General features: G+C 35.8%; 1 protein-coding gene across 49 annotated transcripts in view; it reads right to left on the bottom strand.

The window, feature by feature from the left end:
- The window catches only part of HMBOX1 (homeobox containing 1), a 164431-nt gene that overhangs the window by 83491 nt on the left and 68630 nt on the right, over positions 1-12310 (bottom strand). For 48 of the 49 annotated variants that reach the window (XR_012417171.1, XR_012417177.1, XR_012417173.1 and 45 more), the window contains exons 2-3: positions 6810-6889; positions 192-668 (exon numbers count right to left, since the gene is read on the bottom strand). Coding sequence is in view for 38 of the 49 variants with exons in the window: in XM_005562957.5 (XP_005563014.1) it covers positions 192-668; positions 6810-6832 (500 nt within the window). In the remaining 11 variants the exon portion in view is untranslated. The remainder of the gene's footprint in view (positions 1-191; positions 669-6809; positions 6890-12310) is intronic. The other variant, XM_074000601.1, reaches the window with a different exon arrangement.

Genomic DNA, 12310 nt, shown 5'->3' with positions numbered 1-12310 from the left:
AGAGAAAGGGCTGAAGTAAAGAAGAGAAAATTTAAATTAAAAACATAAAGCTTGAACTTCCTTTCATCTCCAAAGGTGGGAGAAGGAAGTTACAGTTCTTATAGCTAAGTAGCTGAAATGCAGCATACTACTTTAAAACAATCTAAGAATACAGATGTTTCTAGGGACTCTGAATAAGCAAAGTCACTAACCTCATTAATTCTTCCACTTTATCATCTACATCTAGGTCCTCTTCTGAGGCTTCAAAACTGTATGACCTCTGACCCATGCTGTTTGCATGGTAGCGAGTTGGTGACATCTTTCCATTGGATGTAGATAATCGCTCATTATTCTCCCTCCCATTTTGATTGGTAGTGCAAGGCTGCGGGGAAGTATCATAACTGTTGCTAGGTGATGGGGACATTCCCGAATGCTGCGTCTGTGTGGAAGCTGTAGCTGTAGAGGAAGATGCTGGGACATTGTTGGTACTATTCCCATATGAACTTCCTCCATAGCTGGACCTTCTTCCAAACTTGTCACTATGCTCTTGATCAAGACGGTCCAAAGTTTCCAAGGCATGGAGAATTTCATGTTTAGTCATTCCAGTACGCCGAAGTCGCTGAAGCAGATCTATCTGCTCTATGGTAAATCTGGGTTCATCTGTATAATGAGACATGGTTTCCAGCAAACTAAAAAAAAAAAAAAGATAAAAAGAAGTCTCTTTATTGACAGTATCTACCAAAGCACATATCATTAGAGAATGTTCAGAAGATGCAGTATTTATACACAAGCTTCTTTATTGAAAATGAAAGCATGTCCCATGCTAGAATGATTGTGCCATGGCAAATGGATTGGTACAGATACTAAATGTGTTAGTAGGTGAACATAGGTGTAACATAAAACCTAATTTCATATGGCATACAATTTACATTTTCCTCAATTTTGGAAAATATCAGAACCAAAATTTTAGTTATGTAAATAATACCAAAACAACAGATTAGGTACATGGAATGCATTAAACCCAGGCTATGTGATAACTCAGAAGTGTTTTGCCCATCTCAAGTGGATTACTCTACATTAGAGTATTAATGGAAAATTGCTGAAAAAATAGTTTGTATTATATTATTTACCAACTATTAGCTACACAGACCTAGGAATTCTCTACAACCTCATTTAGTGAAAACAAATGATTTGCTAAGCTAAGTCCAAGCAAATGCTAATAACCAGCAAAAATATTTAAGTGGAAAAGAGAGGTACATTAAAAAAAAAAAAAAAAAGCACCATTTCATTCACTACTTAGCAATTTCCTAAGTTTTTCATCTCTGGTAATGCATTCTCTCTTAATAGCTACCCTGAGAAAGATATTTCGTGGTTGTAGCCAGACAATGCTATTCATTTTTCTTAGGAAATTACTTTTACATGTTTCCTTTAACTAGCACAAGATACTGCAGCATATCAGAAAATGTTTTCTTAGGGTGAATAACAATATTAAGAGAGTAGTCAAATACTGTAAAAATTCTCACTGCTTGAATTCCTTTGTTGTTGTTGTTGTTGTTGTTGTTTTGGACACAGAGTTTCGCTCTTGTCACCCAGGCTGGAGTGCAGTGGCGCGGCCTTGGGTCACTGCGACCTGCACCTCCTGGGTTCAACCTGCCTCAACCTCCTGAGTAGCTGGGATTACAGGCACCTGCCACCAAGCCTGGCTACTTTTGTGTTTTTAGTAGAGATGGGGTTTCAACATGTTGGTCAGGCTGGTCTCAAACTCCTGACCTCAGGTGATTCGCCCACCTCGGCCTCCCAAAGTGCTGGGATTACAGGTGTGAGCCACCATGCTCGGCCTTGAATTACTTTCTTATAAGACCTGACTTTCCCATTCAAGATTTTTTGAAGTGGTAATCTCTTTTATTTTGATATTTATTGTTCTAGTGCCAAATATAATGCATGGCATGCATAGGCTCTCAATAAGTGTTTGCAGATGGAAATAGATGTCAAGTTTTTTCATCTTTCTCAAACAAACATCTGCTCTGGGTCAGTGCCCCACAGCTATTGAAAGTTTCACTGTTTCTTTGTCCTTCTACACGAAAACTTTATTGAACAGTCACTTCTAGGCAGGTATTGGGTAAGAGTTTCACACATAACATAATCTCATCCAATTCTCACAGCAATTCTCGTGGTAGATGTTCTTTATTCATTTCATTTTATGTTGATGGATTGATTGTTGAGGAAACTAAGGCTCAGAGTAGTTTTATACCTTACAAAAAATCTGAGTAAACATTAGGAAAAAGATTTAAGCCTAGATCTTATTGACTCCAAAAGCACACATCATTCTCCTTTACAATACCTTGCAGGACTTAACTGGAAACATATGATATGGGCCACAGGCTATTCTACTCCTTTAAGTCTCATTTAAAGCCATTTAGATAAAACTACTCTAATTACTGATGAACCTAGGGGTCCTAGTAATAGTTTTCTACATTTAAAATCTTTGCTCCATCTAGAATTTTTATTGACTTAACAAGTATAAAAAATTGGGGTTTTATTTCATCCCAAATGGACAGCTAGATGTCATATGTTTTTATTGAATATCTGTCTTCTCCTCTGATGTGAAATGCTGCCTTTATCATATACACAATTTCCATATGAATCTGCATTACCTTTGGATAGTCTATTCCATTTTACTGATTGTTTTATCTTTCAAATTCTTTTTAAAATAAGTAGGCGGAAATCTAGAACTTTAGATGAAATCTCCCTAGTTTTAAAAACAAGCTCATTAAAATAAAACACAACCAAACACACATATTCTGTGGACCTAAACATGTTGCAGGCCATTTGTGCCCACGGGCCACAGTATCTGACCTACACCTACAAATGTTACGGTCTGATTTCTTCCGATACTCACTTGTAATAAGCTAGGCATCATTTTAAAAAGACCTATTTTCATGATTAGTATATTCTTTCTTGATGGCCTAAGTTCCCCCCACAATATTTTGTAATGAAAAATATTAAACATAAACATTATTATTTTCCCTTGAAAATGAAGTAGACCTGTTTGTTGCTATCTTCAGCCTTCATGTTATCAAAGTATTTCATAAAGTGATCTTACTTTAGATGACTTCAATAACTGTTTTATTATATGGACAAAAATTCCCAATCACAGTATTTTCCTACAGTATTCACATCAGAGCAGTTAGTTATCTGTATACAGTTCTTCAAACTATTCCTGGTATGGAGCAGCACTCTGTATTAGCATAAAACAAAAGTAAGTTATATGACTTTCACTTATTACTGAAAAGTATCCATCCTAACACTTGAATTAGAATTGTCAAAACTAAAGATTTCACAGCATGTAAAACAATCTAATATTTTATGTTATTTCAGATTCATTGACTATTAGAACCACTTTTATTCCAAGTCATAAAAGGAGAAACAATAGGCCACCTATTACTTTGTCTGCCTAGAACACCTCATTGTTTTCAAGCACATGTTCTTGGGCTATCACTCATAATACCCCACCTTCTGCCCAGTGGGGTGGGCGCACAAGAAAGCCAAACCTTGCTCTCCCCACAATTTTCTAGTCAGACGAGGGGAAAGATGAACAGTCACCATAACTGTGCTCGGTTTCAGGAAGATATTAGTCTGGTAAATTCCTTATTATACGGAAGCAGCTAGTTCATGGGAAGATGAAGCGGACATACCAAGAAACTTAGAACAGACCGATGGCAAAAGCTGTGCAGTGCTCATATCCCTTGTTCCAATAATCCCTAAGCCCCTGATACATCCCTGCTCTTCTTGCTGTTTTGTTTCATCAGAGAATACATTTCCCTTTATGTATCACCTTGTTCAAATTAGATGTCTGTGCCCTGCACTGAGAGGTCCCTAATGCAAACATAACCTAAAGCAAAATGATCCACAATTGCTAGAATGATCATTCATATGATCACTACAAAGCAAAATGATTAAGAGCATAACAAACAAGATCAAAGCATGCATGTGACACTGAAGATACGATATTTTACTGAGAAAACGCTGACACTAGAAGCTCTCCTGGATATTGAGAACAATGTTCCAATGTGTACTAATATAAACAAAGGCATATACACTGGCATTTCAAAATTTTATTTCTCATAATTTACCTAGTTTAAGCACATAATCACGAATTTATGGCAGTAAATGACCTACAAAGGTCATCTAAGTCCATGATACCAGCAATTCTTTTATAACAGAAAAAGATAACGTGTAAGAATTGAATTAATTTTCTTTTGCACAGGATTGTTCACAGGATAAGGAACATCTTTCACTTTAAATTACTAATCTGAATGCAGACTCAGGCCAACAATAATTGAAAATGATGTGAGAAGAATTTCAACACTGTAATAACAGAGAATGTTTAAGGCATAAAAGAACAATTAAATTCAGGAATTATGGCTCAGTTCATAAACTGATATTCTAAGAAAATATCATACCATAAGACCATAATAACTTTCCACAATACATTTTATCCTGACTTGAATATGTACCTAAACCCTTCTTGGATAAGGCATGAGGTCCAGAATATAATTTCATAAGCTAAATTCTACAAACATATAGAGCAGAGAAGATTAAAGCATTCACAAATAATTAACCTTGAAATAACATGGGTAGAAAGGACATTACTACCTTACTTGTAAAGCACCAACAGTTAGTAAAATTTTATTGAATAACAGCTTTTTCTTTAGCGCAATTCTGCTCTTTATTTTTATTATCTAGAATGACTAGGCAAAATAGGTTAGTTTTGTTTTGCATACATGATATTTACTGCATGATAATTTAACACACTCTAGAGTCAATCACAATATTTTTATCAGAGAGTGAACTCTCCATCCTCTCAGGAATGTCACCTCATATCAAACTGTATATGTGAGTTACTGTCACAACTACTGGACTTCAAAATACATATACACTCAAGAGCTTAACAGACACTTTGGGAGCTTAGGCTGTGGCAGGGCTACTCTGTCAGCGGCTTCTCCAAAACCGGAGAGCTCAGGCTGCAAAAGACCTCAAAGCTTTTACACTTTGCAGGCCAGCACTTTCTAGCAATGAGGGGCCTTACTTGTGGTCTTGGATCTCAGCTATGGTGGTCAAATCAGTTTCTCCCAAGAACTGCTCATATAAAGGTACACTTCCACTTTTAGCCTTCACTTGAACACAGAGGCCTCCTTTCATCATAATTGAGCAAAGACACTTTAATAGCTTTGGAACACACTCACAATGTGGTTAATGTACCTCATCTATTGAGTGTATTCCCTGTGAAGTCTGTCCATGTTACTCTCCCCATCTTTAAGTATTGTTAAGTCAAGAAAAAATTCTCTTTGTATGGCAATAAACACTGTGATTCATGAAATCATAGGTTGATCATCTTATTTCTACCATAAGTAACAAAAATCCAAGTACAAACATGCACATTTATAGAGGGAGATATAAATTAGGTGTGGAATGAGAAAACTGGAGACTATTTAGACAAAAACCATCCATTTAAGTAACATTTATTGAGTGCCTACTATGTAACAGATCCTATGTGAGGCACAGAGGACACAACAAGGAACAAATCATGCAAAATTTCACAGCTTCATGATGCTTACATTCATTTCAGTAAGTATTAGACATCTTACTATTTTCAATAGCCATTAGACATCTTAACTCTCTTGAATGCTTAGCCATCTATCTCAGAAACTTCTAGGCTTTGAGCAGTTAAAAATAATAAGTAATTTTATATTCAATTTAAAATTAATGTCAAAATTCAAAGTTGAAAATAGAAATGATAAAAGAGAAGGCTGATAGATTGAAAACAGCTTTTAGCAAATAAAATTTTTTAAAAAGTGGGGAGGGAAACTAAGGCCCAAAGAGGTGAAGTGCCTTCCCAAGGATATAGCTACTTAGCAGAAAGTCAGGCTACAGTTCACATCTTCTAGGTCTGTTCCAGAAACTTTTCATTGTGTCATAGAATCTGTTGGGGTGGGGGGGAACTATAATGAAAAGACTAAATAATAAGGAAAACCTCTCTTAATATCTACTTATTGTTTTATAGAACTGTCAACCAAAACGGAAGAAATTTAAGCAAAGTGGAGACTCCATCAAATTTTAGAAAATACTTATGCTAAAGGCACTCTGCATTAGACTCTAAAGATGCACTTAATGAGCTAATAGATACTCTGTCTTCTCTAATATCTGAAATTCCCGGAATACTTTTATTCAAAGGCCTATTTAATATGAACTGGTGGTTATAGTTCATATCCTAGCACAAAAACACTCTCAACACAATACCACTATCTCAATTTGTATTTTCTGCCTGACTCCAAATAAAGGCTAGCACATTAGCTAATAGGCTTAACTACATTATCATGCCCCCAGCAGGTAAAGGAAAATGGTTAAGGTGCTAGGAGTTTTCACACAAAAGGCAACATGAAGGTGTATGCTTCCAGTAGTCTGCTTGTCACAAGGAATCCAATACTAGCTCTCTTGAACTGTTAGCCATCTATCTTGGATGCTTCTAAGCTTTAAGCAGTTAAAAATAATAAGTAATTTTATATTCAATTTAAAATTAATGTCAAAATTCAAAGCTGAAAACAGAAATGGTAAGAGAAGGCTGATAGATTTAAAGATTCATTTCTCACCACATGATCACGACACTTATTCACCTTAATGTCAAACAGGTATACCATTTGATTCATTTCCTAAAAAAACTTTTCAACTCTACGAACACCCATTGTCGAATCTGGATCATAATCATAATGACATCTTAACTTTATTAAAATGACTATGAAGATAAAAATCAAGAAGGACTTGATACTTACACCACTGGAAAGGAACTGAGCATACTTTACATGAGGTGGATCAATATCCTTTCCAGAGATGATCTGCGTTATCTACCATTCTGTAGAACAAAGATAGAAAATTGAGAAATACTTATGTTAATCAAGTGTTGAATAAAAATTTTAATTATATAACTTATGGATATCAAAAGTTAACACTAGCTAATCATGTTAAATATTATGTCTTCTGATTTGCATTCTACTGCTTTATTCACTATACAGTTTGAACCCTTTCAATTCAGACACAGATCTTCACAAAAAATGGTATTTACTATTCATTGTTTAGAAGCTAAAGATCATGAAGACAACTTATTAGCTGGTTAAAACCATAGCCATAGAGGCACTGATTTCCATTAACTCTAAGTTAAGATTATAAATTAGACAAAAGTTAAAAATGTTGATGTCAAAAACTCTCACATTAAAATACACATTCAGTACTGAATTACATTATGCATGGCTGAAGTGTCCAACAATGACTAATGATATATGCAAAATGTACAAGGTAAAGTTAGAAACCTTTCACATTTGTATGTTCTAAATTGTAGCATTAATGAAGATCCTGTTGTAGATAATTTTCTTGCCCACTTAAAAGACAGGCCCAGGCGCGGTGGCTCACACCTGTAATCCCAGCACTTTGGGAGGCCAAGGCGGGTGGATCATCTGAGGTCAGGAGTTCGAGACCAGCCTGACCAACATGGCGAAACCCCAACTGTAGTAAAAATAAAAAATTTGCCAGGCGTGCTGGCACATGCCTGTAATCCCAGCTACTTGGGAAGCTGAGGCAGGAGAATCATTTGAACCTGGGAGGCGGAGGTTGCAGTGAACCGAGATCGCACCATTACACTCTAGCCTGGGCCACAGAGCGAAACTCCATCTTGGGCTAGGGGGGTGAACCTGTCCTAAAAAAGTAGATATAAAGTACAAAATGAAACTACTGAAATTGTTCCTCATTGTAGTTCCTAGGCAAAATAGTAAACCAAAGACACAAAAATGATTACTGGTCAAAACACATTTTTCACTATCTGCTCAAATTCAGTTAAAACATATGAAGCACCTGCTTGCCCTGGCATAGACACAAGAACCAAAATATGAGTAAGATATGGTCCCAACAGTAGAGGAGCTTAGGAGCTCATTAAATGGCAGAAGGTGGGGAGAATAGAGACGAGGGACAAAAATTATAGACACGCCTCTCTCGAATAAAAAGTATAACATTAAAGAAAGACTAAAAATAAAACGTTTATATGAATAACAATCCAGAAACTAATTTAGGTTAGAGAGAACTAGGAAGATTTCTTAGAGTGAAATCTGGCTGTTATTTGAGGATTAGAACAAGACTTCCACAACATCAAGGCATAGAGGGAGGTGAGAATCATTGGAGGAAAGATTCCAGGAAGAGGGAACAGTGAAAAGAAATTATGAGATTTATTTAGGTAATCAGTAGGCTTGTGTTGCTGGCCTTTAACACAGTATGTGTGAGGAGTAGATGATCTAGAAGGGGATCCTGGCCTTTATTCTGTAATCATGAGAACCATGCAGCATGTTTACATGTAGCATGTTTAGCATGTAGCATGCACCATGAAAATAGAATAAAGGTCAGGATCCCCTTCTAGAGGGGATCCTTTGATAACTTCCATGCTAGGAAGTTATCATCAAAGACCCTGATTTAACAGACAAGAAAACAGATTAAGTCACTGATACAAATTTATGTAACCATAAGACACTGAATTTTGTCAGTTATATTTCAGACATAAATGGGCTTAAAATATTCTACAAAAACAAAATGTTCTAAAAACAGAGGACCAAGCAAACAAGATGTTATGAATTCTCTCAATTTCACAAAGCTCTTCTGGCAGAGGAGACAGACTATTTTTTTTCTAATTGACAGATGTTTTGAAGTTATTTTAAAAATAGATTAAGAACTAAATCAAAATGGGTATTAAGATCACATCCACACTGAGTGCAATGGCTCACACCTGTAATCACAGCTACTTAGGAGGTTGAGGCAGGAGGATCGCTTGAGGCCTGGAGTTCAAGGCTAGTTTGGGCAACACAGTGAGTCCTCTGTCTCAAAAATAAATAAATAAACAAAAAAGCAAAATACAATCACACCCATTTGAATGCCTATTATTTAAAAAATAAACATAAAACAACAAGTGTGGCAATGATGTGGAGAAAATGGAATCCTTGTATGTTACTGGCTGAAATGCAAAATGGTGAAGCCACTATGGAAAACAGTATGTCAGTTCCTCAAAAAACTAAATACAGAATTATCATATGATCCAGCAATTCCACTTTTGGATATCTATCCAAAAGAAGTGGAATCAGGCTGTGTTCACAGCAGCATTATTCACAAAAGCCAAAGGTGGGAATAACCCAAATGTCCACTGGCAGATAAATGGATAAATGAAATGTGATATATATATATAAACAACAGAATATTGTCTCAGCCTTTAAAAGGAAGGAAGTTCTGACACAAAAACATGAATGAACCTTGAAGACATTATGCTAAGTGAAACAACCCAATCACAAAAGGTCAAATATTATGTGATTCCATTTACATGAGGTACCTAGAGTAGTCAAATTCAGAGAGACAGAAAGTAGAATGACCGGTAAAATGGGCAAGGAATAATGAGAAGTTATTACTTAAGGGTACAGAGTTTCAATCTGTGAGGATGAAAATGTTCTGGAAATGGATGGTGGTGACTGCTGTATACTGTATGTATTTAATGACACTGAACTATATAAGTTAAAATGGTAGATTTTATGTTATGCATATTTCAACACAATAAAAAAGTAGAACATTATAATAAAAACCTTATATTAAAAGGCATTAGGGATATAAATTTATGGATGTTGGATCACATTCAAGCACCTGGTCATAGAAAACAAGCAACCTATAAAAGAAAAAGAGAGGCCGGGCGTGGTGGCTCATGCCTGTAATCCTAGCACTTTGGGAGGCCAAGGTAGACAGATCATGAGGTCAAGAGATCAAGACCATCCCGGCTAACATGGTGAAACCCCGTCTCTACTAAAAACACAAAAATTAGTTGGGCGTGGTGGCATGCACCTGTAGTCCCAGCTACTCAGGAGGCTGAAGCAGGAGAATCGCTTGAACCTGGGAGGTAGAGGTTGCAGTGAGCCAAGATCATGCCACTGCACTCCAGCCTGGCGACAGAGCAAGACTTGGTCTCCAAAAACAAAAAGAAAAGAAAAAGAGATTATACAATATAAAATATACAGTTTATGACCAAGATATAAGAGTTACAAACACAAAGACCAAATAACATGAGAGGTAATAAAGCAAAAATCGTAACAACTTTAATAATTTTGTTTTTAAAAATATAAATGAGTTATTTCAGTATACCTTTTAGAATGAACAAATATAGTTGGAGAAAATTTTAAAAAGAGAAATTTGCTGTATTATCAATAAACATAATTTTAAAGATAAAAAGATACTTTGTAAACCTTTTAACAAAGAAGTTTTTTTTTTTTCTTTGTCCACTACCATAATTGATCACAAACATGGTAAAACAAAAGGTTTAATTTCATATATATAATCCAAACAATCTAGGGAAAAATGTACAAAAATAACTACTTATAAACTACAAGATAGTCATAAATAACCTTTGGATCAAAGAAGAAATCACAAAGGAAATTATGATCCACATAGCTATACACTGTGACAAAAAAAGAGGATTATTATTCATAACGAAAATCCAGGCCAGGAACGGTGGCTCATGCCTGTAATCCCAGCACTTTGGGAGGCCGAGGCGGGCAGATCATGAGGTCAGAAGTTCGAGACCAGCCTGGCCAACACAGTGAAACTCTGCCGCTACTAAAAATACAAAAATTAGCTGGGCATGGTGGCACGCACCTGTAATCCCGGCTACTCAGGAGGCTGAGGCAGAACTGCTTGAACCTGGGTGGCGGAGGCTGCAGTGAGCGACACTGCATTCCAGCCTGGGTGACAGAGCAAGACTCCGCCTTGAGGGGGGAAAAAAACCCCAGAAAACCCAAATGACCCAACAAAAGTTGTATTTAGAAGTAAATGTATGGCCTTAAAGACTTTAATATTTTAAAATTCATATTCTTACTGTTTTAAAATTTACAGCCTAAATATTTTTAAAAGTCAAAAGAAAAAACAGTATTTAAAAAACTAGAAAAATAAAATACTATACATCAAAATAAGCTAGAAAAATGAAACTAAGAAATACTAGTTGAAATTAATATAAAATGAAGCTACGGAAGGCATAAGTCCAAATGTTGGCTCTTTGAAAGACTATTAAATAATTACACAAAGTCTAATAAAGAAAAGAGAGAGAAAAAAACTGCTAAGATTCAGAATGAAAAGAAAAATACAGCCATGGTATTGGGGAAAAAAAACCCTAAGAAATTATAAATGCAACTGCATGACAATTCATTTAAAAACCTAAAAGAGGAAAACGATTTCCCAGTAAAATAGAATACATCAAAATTGACCAAAAAATAAATTCTTTAGTTGAACCAGATAGCGTAAAATAAAGGTAATTAAGAATCTATACAAAGAGGCATCAAAATCAGCTGAGTTCTCAGCAGATTCAATCTATTTTAAAAACAGAATTCTAATAATACTAAACTATAGAAAAATACAGGAAATGTTCCAATCCATTTTATGAAGCCAGAATTATTCAATAGCATACCTAATAAAGGTAGTACACAGAACATGCCATTTCACTTAAAAATTAAATGTAAAAGTTCTAAGGAAAAACTCACATTAGACTATAGAGTGCAGGACATATGAGAAATAATACAGTAGTCCCCCACTTTATCTGCTGTTTTACTTTGGCTTTCTGTGGTTTCAGTAACCTGCAGTAACCATGGTCCGAAAATATTACGTGGAAAATTCCAGAAATAAACAATTCGTGAGTTTTAAAATTTGAGCCACTCTTAGTAACTTAGAAACCTCATGCCCCTCCTTCAGGGCATCCACACTGTAGACCCTACCTGCCCCTTAGTCACTTACTAGCTCTCCAGATTATCACACTGACTGTCCTGGTATCTAACAGTGCCCCTGTTTAAGTAATCCTTATTCTACAGAATGATGGCCCCAAAGCTCAAGAATAATGATGCTGGCAATTTCAATACACCAAATAGAAGCCAAAAGTGCTTCCTTTCAGTGAAAAGGTGAAAGTTCTCAATTTAAGTTAAAAAAAAAAAAAAAATCATATGCTGAGGTTACTAAGAACTATAAGAATGAATCTTCTGTGAAACTGTGAAGAAGGAAAATGAAATCCACACACACTATACATAGAGTTTGATACTATCTGCAGTTTCAGGCATCTACTGGGAGTCTCAGAATGTATTCCCGGTGGATAAGGGGGGTTCACTGTATACCACTATAATCTACGCAGAAATGCAAGAGTGGTTCATTTTTAGGAATCAACATAATCCAATATGTCAACACATTTAAGGCAGAGAAATTATATGGTTACATCAATAGATGT

Source organism: Macaca fascicularis, chromosome 8 (genome assembly GCF_037993035.2).
Source record: "Macaca fascicularis isolate 582-1 chromosome 8, T2T-MFA8v1.1".
Taxonomy (NCBI): Eukaryota; Metazoa; Chordata; class Mammalia; order Primates; family Cercopithecidae; genus Macaca; species Macaca fascicularis.
The sequence above is the reverse complement of the archived record's forward strand: the minus strand, read 5'-3'. Positions and strand labels throughout refer to the sequence as shown.